Source organism: Suricata suricatta, chromosome 9 (genome assembly GCF_006229205.1).
Source record: "Suricata suricatta isolate VVHF042 chromosome 9, meerkat_22Aug2017_6uvM2_HiC, whole genome shotgun sequence".
Lineage (NCBI taxonomy): Eukaryota > Metazoa > Chordata > Mammalia > Carnivora > Herpestidae > Suricata > Suricata suricatta.
Genome location: NC_043708.1, coordinates 45,052,336 through 45,070,155, shown reverse-complemented (window position 1 = coordinate 45,070,155; position 17,820 = coordinate 45,052,336). Strand labels below are relative to the sequence as shown.

The 17,820-nt window shown below is 36.7% G+C and overlaps 1 protein-coding gene across 1 annotated transcript in view; it reads left to right on the top strand.

Moving 5' to 3' along the window:
* The first annotated feature begins 87 nt into the window (after positions 1-87).
* Positions 88-17,820, top strand: part of GPR137C (G protein-coupled receptor 137C) — a 61,636-nt gene continuing 43,903 nt past the window's right edge. The window contains exon 1 of the mRNA XM_029951114.1: positions 88-507. Within this exon, the coding sequence (XP_029806974.1) occupies positions 88-507 (420 nt within the window). The remainder of the gene's footprint in view (positions 508-17,820) is intronic.

Sequence of the window (17,820 nt, the reverse complement as noted above, 5' to 3'; positions counted from 1 at the left end):
TAAGGGGGAATCCTTCTCCCCCTCGACGGCGGCTCTGAGTCCGGCCCCTTCCTTCCCGCGCTCTCTCGCCCGCGCCCCAGCCCCCTCATGAGGGTGCCCGTGCCGGGTCCGGCGGCCGGCCGCGAGCCCTCGACGCCCGGAGGCGGAGGCGGAGGCGCCGTCGCTGCCGCCTCAGGCGCCGCGGTGCCGGGCTCGGTGCAGTTGGCGCTGAGCATCCTGCACGCCCTGCTCTACGCCGCGCTCTTCGCCTTTGCCTACCTGCAGCTGTGGAGGCTGCTGCTCTACCGGGAGCGGCGGCTGAGTTACCAGAGCCTCTGCCTCTTCCTCTGTCTCCTGTGGGCAGCGCTCAGGACCACCCTCTTCTCCGCCGCCTTCTCGCTCAGCGGCTCCCTGCCCCTGCTCCGGCCGCCCGCTCACCTGCACTTCTTCCCGCACTGGCTGCTCTACTGCTTCCCCTCCTGTCTCCAGTTCTCCACGCTCTGTCTCCTCAACCTCTACCTGGCGGAGGTAAGGCGGAGGACCGGCGTGCGGGGCCGCCGCGATCACCTCGGGCTGAGGGCCGGGGGGCAGAGGGGGACGGCAGTGAGAGGTGGACCCGAGAGCAGCTTGGGGGAAACTGAGGCACGTCTGGAGTGTGCGCCAGCGTTCTCGCCCTAAACTTAAGCAGCGGCTTGACTCGGTTTCTGAGAGGCTGACGGGGTTGAGTGAGTGAGAATGTGGGTTCTGACAACTTAAAACAGGACAGCCCTTTGTTCGGTGTTTTGGCCCTCCAAGGTAAGGTGCTGGTGGCCCCAGCAAAGTGGCATCGCAAGAAGTAGCGGCCCCGGTAGCTCTGCCGAAGCCGGACTGTGTTGAGAGAGGTTGGATGCTGAGGTAGCAGCAGCTCTGCTGAAGCTGGACCGCTGCCAGCCATTACGTCACCAGGCAGAGCTGTTCCTCTGCTATTGTTGCTGCGTTTCTTTTATTAGAAGCTTATATTCCCTCCTGCATCTCCTTTCCTGTGGCTCGATGAGCCTCACACGAATTCTGTTCGATAAGTTCCCCAGCAGGGTTAATGATCAATAACCGATGCCGAGGGTCGGTATAAAGACCTCCATAAAGCTCTTAACGTTTGCCCCTCTTGCTCCATGCTTTGGCTATACATCCTACCTCGTACAGCCTAGTGGGTTTTTAAAGAGCTAAAATTAAGATAGAAAATACGAGCTTAACCTATGACTGTTGCAGAAGCAAACCACTCAACTGTTTTTGCAATAACTTACTTAATAGCTGGAACCTAATCACACCCCCTTTCTCTTTTATGGGGAATTGCTGGTCGGATTGCATTGTTCTGCAGCGCTTAGGTATTTGACCCATTTCAAACAGGTTTGAGAGTGGAAGGTTGTCAATCATGTGTGTTCGCTAGTGGTATTCAAGCCACAGAATTTTGAGAATTGCCCAAAAACTCTCCCTTCCCCTCCCCCACCAAAAAAAAAAAAAAAAAAAGCTTGAGGAGGGGTGGAAACAAGGTGACATCATATGCTTAATACTAATATAGAACAATATTGGTCCATGCAGCTAATCCTCTCAAAGGCTTTTGGAGGTGATGAGAATTAACACAGTTCTGCAAAAGTTAAAAAAAAAAAAAACATTTGAGGCAAGATGTTTATATTTCCCGTGTATACCAATTATTTTCTCCCATAATAGATGCGGAAGTAGAATGCATAATTTTTAAATTACTGTCATAACTTCAGCTTTTTACCACACTAAAAACAACAGTTGAAAATAAGTAACAAAACTAATTTAACTTGAATTCTTTACGCTTTGGAAGACCAAGCAATATAATGACAAAACCCAAACAGTAAAAAGCAAAAATAAAGAGCAGGGGCAATCATAAATCACATCATGCGTAGTCATGTCACTTATTGGATGATGTTCTCATCTTCTAGTTGTTGTTTAAGCTGTTTTAACACTTATCTTGTTTATAGTTAAATTGATACATTTTATTCTTCCTGACACCGTATCTATTCGAATACCAGAGACCTCTCATTTGCTTTACTCTAGCTTTAGATATAATTTACCTGACAGCATAGCAATTCTTATGCCATGATCACCAGATAAATTGTTTTTCTGCTATACATTTTGACTTATAAAATCATATTAATAATTCACTGTAAAATATTAGGCATTTCATAAAGTAGCCGAATGCTTGGGTGGTTTTTTTGTTTGTTTTTTACCTTTTTTGAGATTCAAGATATGCCATAAAGGGCATGAATCTTAAGTGCACAGCTAGGTGAAATTTTATGTATGCAAACATAACTCATGTTACCACCACCAAGACTAAGACAGCATTTCTGGTGTCCCAAAAGATTCCCTTCTGCCCTCTCCCAGTCAAACCTCTCACCTTGAGGTAATTACAAAGTGGCTAAATACTATCACAATAGTAAAAACATCTATAGTTATCTCAAAATTCTAAAGTATGCTTCTACAGCATAAACTACATGATATCTAGATTGGGTTTTCATACTCTTAATTGCTGATATTCCAAGCTAAATGAGAAAGAATTAAAAGTCTAAAAGCCTTCCTGCTAAGTGAATCTTTTGTTTGTGTGATGTACTTTACAAAAAGCAGTAAAACACAATAAACCAAGAAAATATAATTTGGAAAGAAGATAAAGCTTTCTCCTTTTGTAGTGTCTCCTAAAAAAAGATAGATTATAGATTGTCTATGCCTCTCTTCTTATAATCAAATTAACAATTTTAAGACACACAACTGTACTCGAAAGAACAAATTTTCAACTGGGAGAGAGATCTTGATCAGAAATCATTTCCTTATTCATTAGGAAAAATCCAGAGGAATCTGTATTTAAAAGAGTATTTTAATTCAGATTACTAGAAGTATACTTTCAATTGATCATTCTGAATTAATGAAGCTTTTTCAGTGAGTTCTTGGTATTATAGAAGGATGATAGGGAAAGCTATGTGATGGCAAATAACAAAATGTAACTGACATTTGATTTTTTTTTAACCAAAAGGTCCTATTCCTGTTTAGAATAGTTGTACTTCTTGATTACCAAATCACTCTGTCTTTAATATCTGTCATTAAGTACTAATTTCATTTTACTGTCAGCCTCTTTAAAGCATTTGTTGCATACATTTCTCACTGATTAAAAAGATTCTAACTTTAAGGAATTAGTTACAAAAAACCATGGAGCAATATAAAAATAAAGTTAGAAAAACAACCATTACTAATTTGAATGCATTTTGGTGGTTCTTCTAAAACTCATTCAGTTTTCAAAAAGTTAAGACTCCTACATCACTCTTTTGTTGACTCCACTTGAGTGGAATTGAGATAAGGACAAGTAGCCCTTCTGAAATAGACTTTTCAACTTAACCTCCTAGAAGCAGATAGTTGAAAAAAACCTACAGGAATCTAAAAACACCTACTAAACTTTTTTTCTGGCATGATCAATAGAACATGTACTTTACCAAAGAAAGACTTGCACTCCTACACTTTTACCAGGGAAGACTTTAGTCTTTAAAACAAATTATCTGATAAAATGGTGCAACCTAGACAAACAAGTAAAAGAACTTAAGATGAGAGTTGATAGTGTACTACCTTTGGAGTATAATTATAAACCCCAGAATCAATGAGTTCATCTTCAAGGCCCATGCTAACATTTTTTTCTTGCAGTTTTGTAACATAAATGCCAGTTGCTTAACTGGGATAAAATATGGTGACTTAATCACAATGCCAAAACAACTTGGAAAATTTAATTCAGGAAAATTAAACCCTTACATTCATTGATGCTATCATTGTGCCTGACAATGAATACATTCTTCCGAATATTGGTGAGAGGTCAAAGAACCTGTAGTTTAACTTACATGTACTTACTGGGTGTCATTATAACATTTTGTTATTTCTCACAAGAGCATTTCACCACCTAAAATGGAAATTCTTTCTTTCTTTTTTTAAATTTTTTACTGTTTATTTTTGAGAGAGAGAGAGAGACAGAGTGTGAGTGAGGGAGGGTCAGAGAGAGAGGGAGACACAGAACCGAAGCAGGCTCCAGACTCTGAGCTGTCAGCACAGAGCCCAGCGCAGGGCTCGAACCCACAAACTGTGAGATCATGATGTGAGCCGAAGTTGGACGCTTAACCAACTGAGCCACCCAGGCATGCCTGGAAATTCTTTAAGGATAAGTCACTTCATTATATTTTTATCTTATAGCAAAGAACAATGGTGAATATATTATTGAATGATAATCTTGAAAAGGCCAAATCTAGAAAATATTTAGCCATCTAAAATTTGGGGGTTAACTTCATTTTGATGAACAGTTGAGCTAAATTCTTTGTGGACTTTCTAAGATCTTTGTATTTTCTACTGAAAATATTGTATATGGTATGAATGCTAAGATTCTTTTGGATTATTGTGACTTAATTAGATAAAAGTTCATTTTGATTACCACAGGTAAAATATTAGTAATGAAACCATTTTAATATATCTGAGGTTTGCTTAGCAGTAGTATTTTTATATCATGGCAAATGGCCCATAGTAATTAGGACTTTGCTAATTTGGTTTCAGCAAAATCTATTGAGTAGAAAAATCTGTAAAACTAAGTCTCACATCGTGAGTTAGTTACTATTTGCTAGAAATAATGGTTTTAGTTCAATGTTGAATTTTGTAACACTTAGCTTCACAACCCCCATGATACAGGTAGATACAAATAGGGTGTGATTTGTCCAAGGTTACATGGCTAATATGCATCAGGTGTAAAGCTACCACATAGCCAAGGGCGATAAAGTCTTATCAAATGATCTATCCTTATAATCTATTCTGATGATTACCAACAACGTTTCATTATTTTGTACTTTGCCATCACCACCAACATTTCATTATTTAGTACTTTACTATTTGCTTTCCCACTTTCCCCCATTTCAAACCTTCCTCTCTCCAGCACTTTCTTCCCCCTTCATTCTCAGCATATGACCCTCAGCTCCTAGTTTATAGAAAGAAGTAGAAACGAGGGCCATCCAACTGAACAAAGATTCAGAAAAATACCTTAAAATGCTGCAGAGAGTATTCAGTCGTTTTCAAAGAATGATTAAGCTGATAAGTGAAGAAATTCCTTAGAGGCAACAAACCACACACACACACACAAACACACACACACACAGAATACAGAATGTTAAAGTGCCACACAGATGTTTGCCTTGGGGTTGGGAGTGGTTATTAGCTGCTTCCTGCTTGCCTACAGCTTGGATGTTAATTATATGTGTTGGGGGTCTGGGAAGGTGACATTGGAGACAATACCTTGTGATGAAGTCTAATCAGAGACTTCATTCCCTCCAGCTTAATCCCAGAATTCTCAAAATGTATATCTTCAGTGGATGGACTATGAACAATATGCAGTTTGTCAAAGGTTGATAATGGGCTTTGTGCCTCTCTGCCTTGGTCTTGGGTGACAGAGGTACAAATGGGGAAAGAAAAGTCTTCCCTGAGAATGCATAACAAATTTATTCTCACACAAGTTCACACCACTTCTATGACCTAGGAGGAAAAAATAACTAAAACCCAAACTGAAAATGTAGTTTATTGGTATCCTGGCTTAGTAGTAACCTCAAGAAGCTTGAAGGAGCAAATGCAAATCATTTGTTGAAAAGTATACTTTAAAAAGATTTTTAATGTTTGTTTATTTTTGAGAGACAGAGACAAAGCGCAGGTGGGGGAGGGGCAAAGAGGGAGGGAGACAGACTCTGAAGCAGACTGCAGGCTCTGAGCTATCAGCCCAGAGCCCAATGTGGGGCTCGAACTCATACACTGTGAGGTCATGACCTGGGCCAAAGTCTGATACTTAACTAACTGAGCCACCCAGGCACTCCTTGAGAAGCATACCTTAAACCCAGAATCCTGACAGATAAATTTTTACACAAAACATAAGCACAAAATGAAAAATTACACTATAGAATCTACACTACAAAGATTAAAGATGTTAGAATTATCAAATACATAATACAAAATTCTTATGTAAATTAAGAAAGTAAATGGTATTGATATGTGATTTTAAAACTTTAGGCACATTTGGAAATATATCATTTTTAAATTAAAAATTGAAATAGTTAAACAACAGATTAAACAATTAAAGAAATTATGAAGATCTGATAGTAAGATCACCCAGAATATAATCCAGAAAATTAAAAAATAAAAAATATGAGCAAGGGATTAAGGGAGAATGAAAATAGAATGAGCCGGCCCATTATACATCTAATTGGAATTTTAGAGAAATTATTCAAAGGAATAGTGACTTAGAATTTGCCCAAATTAATGAAAGACACCAAGTTTCTGATTATGAAAACTTCCAAAATCCAACACAGGCTAAAAGAAAAAGAACACAGAGTATAACTTTAAAATAATACAAAATATTTTTAAAACAACTGGACAGAATGGCTAAAATAAAAAAGAAACAACAAGCATTGTTGAGGATATGGAGAAAAAGGAACCCTCATGCACTGTTGGTGGTAACATAAACTGGTGCAGCCACTGTGGAAAATAATATAGAGGTTCCTCAAAAAATTAAAAATAGAACTGTCATATAATCGAGTAATTCCACTGGGTGTACAAAAACACTAATTCAAAAAGATATATGCACTCCTATGTTTATTGCAGCATTATTTAAAGTAGCCAAAGTGTCCATCAATAGGTAAATAAAGAAGATGGTGTGTGTGTGTGTATACAATGGAATATTCAGCCATCAAAATGAAATCTTGCCATTTCCAACAACATGGAAAGAACTAGAGGGTATAATGCTAGGTGAAGTAAGTTAGAGAAAGATAAATGTCATATGATTTCACTCATGTGGAATTTAAGAAACAAAACAAATGAACAAAGGAACAAAAGAGATGAACCAAGAAACAAACCACTAACTATAGAGAACAAACTAATGGTTACCAGAGGGGAAGTGGATGAGGGAATGGGTAAAGTAAGTGGTAAGTACTCAGTGATACATAGAATTGCTGAACTGCTATATTGTATACCAAACTAACATAACACTGTTAACTACACTAGAATTAAAGTAAAATAAATAATAAACATAATATTAAATTTTTTAAAACTAGACCGAAAATATTACTAACAAAGTTATAAAATTAGTTTGTTGACATTTCATTAACAACTAAAGAATTCAGAAGACAATGAAACATCATCAAAGTGATGAGAGTAAGAAACCAGAAACATAAAATTCTACTCACAGTGAAACTATCAAAATAATGGAGAAATAAAAGCTTTATCATGAGGGATATTAGCAAGATGGAGGAGTAGGAAGCCATGGACCTTACTTCCTCCTGCAAAAACACCAATTCAGGGGCACCTGGGTGGCTCAGTCAGGTTGAGTATCTGACTTTGGCTCAGGTCATGATCCCGCAGTTTGTGGGTTCGAGCCCCGCGTTGGGCTCTGTGCTTCCAGCTAGCTCAGAGCCTGGAGCCTGTCTTCAAATTCTGTGTCTCCCTCTCTCTCTGACCTTCTCTTGCTCATGCTGTCTTTCTCTCTCTCTCTCTCTCAAATAAATAAAAAATATGTTTAAAAAACTTAAAAGAAAACACCAATTCAGCAACAATTCATAGACAGATTCCCTTTGTGGGAAATCCAGAAACTAATTAAAAGGCACCTGCACCCCAGCTAGACACAAAATCAGAATCACCAAAATGATTGAGGAACCAGTCACTGACCCCAGTGCAGTATCGTACAATTGTGTGCCTAGTTCTCCCCTTCTTTCAGAGGAGGGAAGGTGTTTGTTTACCTAGCAGCCCAACTTTTCCTAGGGGTTTCTGCAGATGTCAAGCTTCTGTCTTGCCAGTGTTGGAGCTCTGTTGGGTCCAATACAATCTAACCCCCTGAGGGAGAACAGAGACAGCAATTTGAACTAGTAAGTGACATGTCTCCTCACCCTCAATTTCAGCACAGATCAAGCAAACCAGAACCTAGAACTTCCCAAATATCTGTGGGAAGGAAAAGAGTTGGTAGAGGCCCCCAGAGTCTCTGGACAAGCAGATTGGTGAGGTTCTTCTCTTGTATAAGGACAGTCTGTGAAGGCTGAGAGAAGTGAGCATTTTGTCTGTTGCACAGATAACAACACAGAAAGTCAAGAAAAATGAAGAATCAGGCAAAGATGTTCCAAATAAAGCAGTGAGATAAGTCCTTACAAGTCCCAATGAAACAGTTATATAATTTACTTCATAGAGAATTCAAAATAACTGTCATAAAGGGAATGAAGCATGAACAATTTCAACAATGCATGTGAATTTCAACAGTGATAGAAAATATTTTAGGGGCACCTGAGGGGCTCAGTCAGTTAAGTGTCCAACTTCGGCTCAGGTCATAATCTCATGGTTCATGAGTTTGAGCCCGGCATCAAACTCTCTGCTGTCAGCACAGAGCCCACTTTGGATCTTCTTTTCCCCCTCTCTGCCTGCTCATGCTTTCTCAAAAATAAGTAAACATTTAGGAAATATTTTAAAAGTACAATACAGAAATCATGGAGCTGAAAATAACACAAAATCTGATGTGAAAAATTCATTTGAGGGTTCATCAGCAGACTAGATCAAACAGAAGAAAGGATTAATGAACTCAAATACAAATCATTGGAAATAATCCAGCCAGAAAAGCAAAAAATAGAATGAAAAAGAATAAACAATGCTAAAGAGACTTGTGTGGTACACTATCAAACAGACCAATATATTCATTTAGTCCTAGATGGAAAAGAGAGAAAGGACTAGAAGGGTTATTCAAAGAAATAATGGCTGAAAACTTCCCAAATCTGGGTTAGGAAATGGACATTCAGATCCAAGAAGCCAAAAGATTATATTAAAAAAAAAAAAGAGGAATCCAAAGAAAGACAAATTATAATTAAGTTTTCAAAAATCAAAATGATTTTTAAAAACAGAAAAAGAGACTTTTCACATACAAGGGAATCCCTATAGAACTGTACACAGATTTTTCAGCAGATATCTTAAAGGCCAGAAAAAAGTGGGATGATCTATTTAAAGTGCTGAGACAAAAATACTGCCAACAAAGAATAATATTTACTTTGTAAAACTATCTTTCAAAAATGGGAAAATAATGACTTTTCCAGATAAACAAAAGCTGAAGGAGTTCATTATCTGCCTTATAAAATACAGACCTGCCTTACAAAATAATGCCAAAGAGAATTCAAGTTGAAACAAAAGGATGCTAAAAAGTCACACAGTAGCATAATTGTGAAACTTTAGTAAAGATAAATACATAGACAAATACAGAATTTTGTTACTGTAATGGTGGTGATTAAATCACTTTTAATTCCAGTATAAATGTTAAGGAAAAATTATTAGAATAACAATAAAAAAGTTAAAAGATATACAAGAAAAATAGATACGAAGTGTGACAACCAGAAAATGTTAAGGGGGAGAAGTTAGAGGGTTTTTTGTATACAATTGAATGTAAGTTATTATCAGCTTAAAATAAACTGTTATAAACTATATTTTTTGTACACCCCAAGCTAACTACACATACACACACACACACACACACAAACACACACACACACCTATAGAAGTTATAATAGAAAAAGGGAAAGGAATAAAGCATATCAGTACAGAATCATCAACAAATGACAAAGGAGAATAGCAAGTGATGAAAAGAGAGACCAAACAATGACAGGACTAACAAAAATAACAACAAAATAGCAATAGTAAATCCTTTGTTATTAATAATTACTGTAAATGTAAATGGATTAAAATCCCCAAATTGTTTAGAGTTACTGCATGGATTGAAAAATAATAAAGGACCCAATTATATTACTGTCTAAAATAAGCTTACTTTAGATATAAGGATACATATAGACTGAAAGCAAATACTGACAGAACTGAAGGAAGAAATAGATAGTAATAACGTAATAGTAAGAGGCTTCAATGCCCCATTTTCAATAATGGATAGAATATCCAGACAGAAGATCAAAAAGGAAACAAAGCACTCGCGTAATACTCTATACCAAATGAACCCAACAGACATATGCAGAACATTTCACCCAGCTGGGGGTATAGCTCAGGGGTAGAGCGTTTGACTGCAGAACATTTCACCCAACAGCAGCAGAATACGCACTCTTGTCAAGCACATATGGATCTTTCCCAGGGTAGATGACATTTAAATTACAAATAAGTCTTCACAAATTTAACAGGATTGAAATGATACCAAGTGTTTTTTCTGACGACATGCTCTCTGTCTGTCTGTCTCAAAAATAAATATTTTAAAAAATAAAGGAAAAGTAATTATGAAAAATAACAGCAAATATTAGCAAATCAAATCCAAAACTATACATAAAGGATAACACATCCTGACCAAATCTGTTTTATCCCAAGAATGCAACATTGATTTAACATTCAAAAATCAGCAGAATAGGGGTACCTAGATGGCTTAGTCATTAAGCAGCTGACTTTGGCTCTGGTCATGATCTCATAGTTCTTGTGTTCAAGCTCCACATTGGGCTCTGTGCTGACAGCTCAGGGCCCAGAGCCTGCCTCAGATTCTGTGCCCGATCACCCTGCTTTTCTGCTCCTTCCCCACTCACACTGTCTCTCTATCAAAAATGAATAAACATCTTAAAAAAGTTTTTTTAAATCAACACTAAACCTTAATTGGCAATGTAAAGGAGAAAATCATATCTTGTCAATAAATGCAGAAAAATGATTTGACAAACTTGAACAACCATGATCTTTAATAAATCAACTTTTAGGAGAATATGAAAAAGAAGAGAAACTCCTCAATATAGCAAATAATAGTTAAAAAAAAAACTTAAGCCAACATTGTACTTAATAATGAAAGATTGAAAGATTACTTCCATGCCTGGCTGGCTTATTTGGTAGACCATGTGACTCTTGATCTCAGGGTCATGACTTCAAGCCCCACATTGGTTATAAAGATTACTTGAAAGAGAGAGAGGAAGAGGGAGAGAGAGCAAGAGCGAGGGAGCGAAAGGAAAGGAAGAAAGAAACAAGAGAGAATTAGGAGGAAAGAAAATTGCTTCCATTTGTAGGAGAGAGAGAAAGAAAGAAAGAGAAGACAATTAGAAGGAGAAATAAAATTGCCTCCACTTGTAGGAGGGAGAGAGAGAAAGAGAGAAAACAAGAAAGAAAAAAGATTACTCCCTAGGACAAGAAGAGAGTACTTCATTTTTTGTCATGGCCATTTTGCTAGAGGTATTAGACGTTGCAATAAGGCAAAAAAAAAAAATAGACAACTTAAAAATTACAAAAAAAGAACACCAAGAAAACCCCCCAAATAATCCAACTAAAATGGGCAGGAGACATGAACAGACATTTCTCAGTAAAAGACATACAGATGACCAATATACACATCAAAAAATGCTCAGCATCACTAACCATCAGGAAGATGCAAATCAAAACCATGATGAGATCACCTCACACCTGTCAAAATGGCTAAACTCAACAACAAAAGAAATAACAAGCACTGGGAGGATGTGGAGAAAAAGGAACACCTGTGGGAAGGCAAACTGGTGCAGCCACTCTGGAAACAGTATGGAGGTTCCTCAAAATATTTAAAATAGAATTACCATAGCATATAATCCTATCCTGGGTATTTACACCCAAAATATGAAAGAATACTGGGTATTTACCCAAACAATATGAAAGAATACAAAAACCCTAGTTTGAAAAGATATATTCACCTCCATGCTTATTTCAGCATTATTTATAATTGCCAAGACATGGAAATAGCCCAAGTGTCTATCAATTGATGAATGGATAAAGTAGGTATGGTATAAATATATACAATGGAATATTACTCAGCCATGAAAATCAATGAAATCTTGCCATTTGCAACAACATGGATAGATTTAGAGGGCATGATGCTAAGTGAAATAAGTCAGTAAAAGAAAACAAATACCATATACTTTCATTCATATGTGGAATTCAAGAAACATTTGTAGACAACATGACTGTCTAGGTAAAAAAATCCTAATAAATTTGGATTTTACAAAAAATTGTATCTAATAAGTGAATTTAAGAAGATTGCATGATATGACTATTTTTATATACTACCAGAAAACAATTAGAAAATGAAATAAAAATAGTGCCCCACAAATTAAAATACTTAAGAATATATGTAACAATAGACGTGCATGTCTTCTACAATGAAAAGAAGACAACTACTGAGAAAAATTAAGGAAACCCTAAATAAATAGTAAAATGGACCCTGGAAAACTCATTATTATGAAGATATCATTCGTCCCCCAAATTCACCTATACATTCAATGCAATCCCCATTAAAGTCTCAGAATGTTTTGGTAGTAATTGCCAAGATGATTTAAAAATGAAAGTGGAAAGAGGTGCCTGGGTAGCTCAGTCAATTGAGCATCCACCTCATGGTTTCTACTCAGGTCATGATCTCATGTTCATAAGTTTGAGTCCCCAAGTTGGGCTCTGAACTGGTGGTGCAGGTCCTGCTTGGGGTTCTCTCTCTCTCTCCCTCTCTCAGCCCCTTCTTCCTTGCTTTCTCTCTCTCTCTGTCTCAAATAATATTTTAAAAATAAATAAAATGAAAATGTATGTGGAAATACAAAGGACTTATCATAGCTGAAACAATTTTGAAAAGAATGAAGTTGGAGAATCATACTACCTGATTTTAAGACCTACTATAAAGTTACAGTAATGAAGACATGGTAACAATGGGAAAAAATAGATATATAGGTCAATGAAGCAGAATAATTCAGAATTAGGCTTATACATATATATTTAATTGATTTTTTTACAAAGACACAAGGGTAATTTAGGGAGGAAATTAATGCTATTTTTCAATAAGTGGTGCTGAAATAACTGGATGTCCATATTGAAAAAAATGAATATTGATTCTTAACCTTACACATATACAAAAATCTACTTGATGTGGATTATATGCCTAAATATAAAAGCTAAAACTCGTGGAAGAAAACAAAAGAAAATCTTCATTACCTTGAAGGAGACAAAGATTTCCTAGGAAACAAAAACATGAACCAAAATCAACAAATGAGACTTTATAAAAATTAAACTTGTTTTTGCAAGGCAGATAAGAAAAAGGCAAGTTACAACTGGGAGAAAGTATATCTGTCAAAGAACTTGTATCCAGATTATATTAAGATCTCTTACAACTCAATTATAAGAAAATCCAATAAAAATGGACAAAATATTTTAGTAGACACTTCACAGAAAAAGATACATGCATGACCAAGAAACACCTAAAAAGATACTCAAAATAGTCTTTAGGAAAATGAAAATTAAAACCACAATGAGATGCCACTAAATATAGACTAGAAAGTCTAAAATTAAAAGCACTGACTACACCAACTATTGGCAAAGATGGAGATTAACTGGAATACATGCATTGATGATAGGAACATAAAGTTTTACAACCACTTTGGAAAACAGTTTACAGTTTCTAAAAAGGAAAACAAACTTGTCATAAACCTGTCATAAACTAGTCATTATAGTCCTAGATACCCAAGAGAAATGAAAGCATATGTCCACACAAAAACTTGAATATGAATATTCACAACAGCTCTATCAAACTGAAATTAACCCAGATGTCCAACAAAACCAAAGAGATAAACAAATGTGGTATATCCATGCAAAGGAATACTACTCAGCAGTAAAAGGAGGAATGAGCCATTGATAGAACAACATGAATGAGTCTAAAAATCAGTAGGCAGATGAAAGAAGCCAGACAAAAATGAACTCGCATGATATTGCTTTTATATTAAATTTTAGAAAATCCAAACAAGGGGCACCTGGATGGCTTAGTTGGTTAATATCTGACTTCAGCTCAGGTCATGATCTCATGGTTTGTGGGTTTGAGTCCCATGCTGGGCTCTGTGTTGATAGCTCAAGAGCCTAGAGCCTGCTTTGGATTCTGTGTCTCCCTCTCTCGCTGCCCCTTTCCCCACTCACACTCTGTCTCTCTGTGTCTCTGTCTGTCTGTCTCTATTTCTCAATAAATAAACATAATAAAAAATTAACCTATAGTCATAGAAACTGTATCACCAGTTGTTTGGGGCCTGAGGCAGAAGGGAGGATGTACAACAACAGAGGTATAGGATGAAATTTAGAGGGTGTGGAAATATTCTATATTTTATTGTTTTGGTGGTTTCAGAGGTTGTATATGTATGCATAACAAAAGTCTTCAAATTGTGTACCCTAAGTACATGCAGTATGTTGTATATATATAATTCCTCAATGAAATTGACCCCCCTCAATTTCAGTACAAACACCTCAACCCCCCTCAATTTCAGTTTCAAAACATCTCAAACCAGTACAGAATTCTGCTTGCAATTTACTTCAAGAATAAAACCTAAGGTGGGGAAGAAATGTAAAGAGTACAGCCACATCATATACCAGCTCTACATATTTGTAAAGTTACTTGGGTAAATTATTTAACTTCTCTATATCTATTTCCCCGTTTATAAAGATAAGAATAACAATAGTACCTACCTCATAGAATCATTGTGATGACTAAATTACATAATTCATGTAAAATCTTTAGAGTGGCATCTGGCATATATGCTGATTATTAGCTATTATTATTAAATTCCAAAGAATTGGAGTTTCATAGACCATGTTCTCTCACCACCAAAATATTGTTTGAATTCAGTGGCAAAAATAATGTGTGAGACTTTATTTGGTAAAACTTCAAACACATATGAACACATGGATAAAGGAAAGAATCACAATGGAACTTAGAAAGTATTTAGAACATGGTAGTAAAAATATTACATAACAGAACTTGAATGAAGCAGCTAACTTGGCATGCAGGAAGCAAATCTAGAACTTTAAATGTTTACGCTAGAAAAGAACCTGAAATTTAACAAGCTAAGCATCCAATGTGTTAGAAAAAGGAAAATAGAATAAGCCCAAAGAAAACAAGCAAAAGGAAATGAATATAAATATTAATAAAATTGAAAACAGGCAAGAAAGAGGCTTAACAAAGCCAAAAGCTACCGCCTATAATTCTTCATAATCAACTTTTTCAGGGATGACCATGCACATGCTCACTAAGAAAAGGTGTCTTTGCCCCATCACTCTGCCAAAATAGCTGTTACCTTAAGGTCCACAGTGAACTTCATGTCAACAAGTTTATTAGACATTTTTCATTCCTCACCCAAATTAATCACTCAGCAGCAGATGACCATATTTTTCTTTCTAACACTTACACTGCCTAGCACATTTGTTAGCACAGTGTTCTGGATTTTTTTTTTTTTTACTACCTTACGAGCTACTCTTCAATCGCCTCTGCCTCTGCCTCTGCCTCTGCCTCTGCCTTGCCAACAGAGATTGAAGTTTCTTAAGACCTGAACCTCAGCCCTTTGTTCTTCCCATGTGATCACATTGACATCCATGGCATCTTGCCACCTAAAAGCAGATGATTCACACAAATCTGTGATCCTAAGACTGCTTCTCTGAGCGCAGGCTTTTTGTAGTCTATACCTATTTGATATATCCTCAAGGCTATCTGAAGCTTTCAGATTAAACATGCCACAAACTGAGCTCATGATCTTTCCTTCTCCCTCCTCTCACTGGACACCTATTTCCCTCCAAACCTGATCCTTCTCTTGTGTTCCCCATTTCAATGACTGGTACTGCTAGGCATTTATTAATATAATTTGGAAGTCTATGAGTCATTGATGTTGCCTTCCTCATGCTTCACGTTCACTCCATTACCAAATCCTATGTTACCTTCTAACATCTCTTAACATTCACTTCTCTCCATCCACAACAGGTGGTACAAGCTACAACCATCGATTGCAAATCTATGGCAGTTAGCCTCCTAATTACTGTGTACATATCCTCTGGTTGCCACCATTCCATTCTAAACCTGTTGCCAGAGTTATCTTTTTAAAACAAAAATCTAATTTATCATGAGTCCTACCCGCGGATTCCTCTATTGGCTCTGATCACTCTTAGAATAAAGACAAACTCTCTTGTATATGTTAGAAGACACTTCATGGTTCCAACCTCATCTTATACTATGTTCTGCCTTATTCCTCATCACTCCAGCCACACTTAGGATTCTTTCAGTCCTTTGTATTTGCCATCTCCCTTCTACCACAGAATCTTTCCATATTCTTTTCCCTCTTAGAATGTTTTTTCCTTTGCTTAGTTAACTCTTAGTTCCAGGGTGACACCTCTTCAAGAAAGCCTTCATTCAACTATACAACCAGATTAGATTCCAAAATACAGACTCTCAGAGCATTATGCTCCTTTCCTTCATAACATTTGCACAATGGTGATTTTATATTTGATTTATTTGTGAGAGCTTACTGGACTGTAGGCATTATTGGAATAAAGACCAGTCTATTCTTGCTATATCCTTAGCACTTACCACCTGGCATGTATTTGCTGTTTAATAAATATTTATTGAATGAATAAAGCCCTTGTTCACTATATTTTAAATATTCTGGGGTGAAGGAATCCAGCAGAACTTTATAATTTCACAGCAGAACTTCACATATTTTAAAATTTTTTTTTCTCATTTTACACTTATCTACTTCCTCCTCTCTAAAAGAATGTTTGCTTTAAAACAGGGGTCTCAAACTCAAAAGCCCAGAGAACCCTGGACACTACCATTTGATAGATAACAGGGACTGATAGGTGACTGCTGTCAACTAGAAAGCACGATCTAAAGAGGATAGCCATACTAATTCATTTCCAACTGTTAACTGACATTGCCAAATCATCTCATTTTTCATGAGAAATCAGGAGTTTGGATTTTTAAATGGGAAATCTACTTTTTAAATAATGACAGGATATTGAAAGTATTGTTCAAAATATCATAGACTAATACTGGATAAGCCAAACAAAACATTTTGTAAGTAAAACTCAACCCATGGGCAACTAATATGTATTTTCTTCTTTTCATTTTACTTCTTCAGTGTTACCTTGCTTAATGGAATAAAACAATCAACACAATCTTGTCTTTGTAATTCCCGTATAACAAAACTGAATTACATTTAATACTCATTAAGTGAACTCTGAGTAATGTACATCTTAACTTAAGGGAAATAGTGTTCTCAGTCTGACCAAAGATAAAGCACCACATATCACATGACATACCATCAATGTCAGCCTCCCTCCACTATACTATATATTGTTTAGGTCAGTCACCATTGTACTTATATTTTGAAGGAAACTTTGCATGGGCTTAGGCATCCAGTACTGTTATATATGTGATCAATGTAATGATTCAGATAGTTGAGCAAATTAATGAAGTTTAAAAGAAATGTTCCCTTCTATCTCCATATATAAAATCAGACTCTCTAACTCAAAAGTAGAATTTTTCATCTAATTTGTTTTAAATAAAGACAAACTATTATAAATTAAGTGTCCTTGTTATCTTTTAATTTTAACTTTGTTAAGACATCTTTTTTTTATTTTATTTTATTTTTTTATAAATAGTTTATTGTCAAATTGGTTTCCATATAACACCCAGTGTTCTTCCCCACAAGTGCCCTCCTCCAGTACCACCACCTCTTTTCCCCCTCCCCCTTCCCCTTCCACTCTTGGTTCGTTTTCAGTATTCAATAGTCTCTCAGGTTTTGCGTCCCTCTCTCTCCCCAACTCTCTTTCCCTCTTCCCCTCCTCCTGGTCCTCCACTAGGTTTCTCCTGGTCTCCTGTTAGACCTATGAGTGCAATCATATGGTATCTGTCCTTCTCTGCCTGACACCCTCAAGGTCCATCCACTTTCCTACAAATGGCCAGATTTCATTCTTTCTCACTGCCATGTAATACTCCCATTGTGTGTGTGTGTGTGTGTGTGTGTGTGTGTGTGT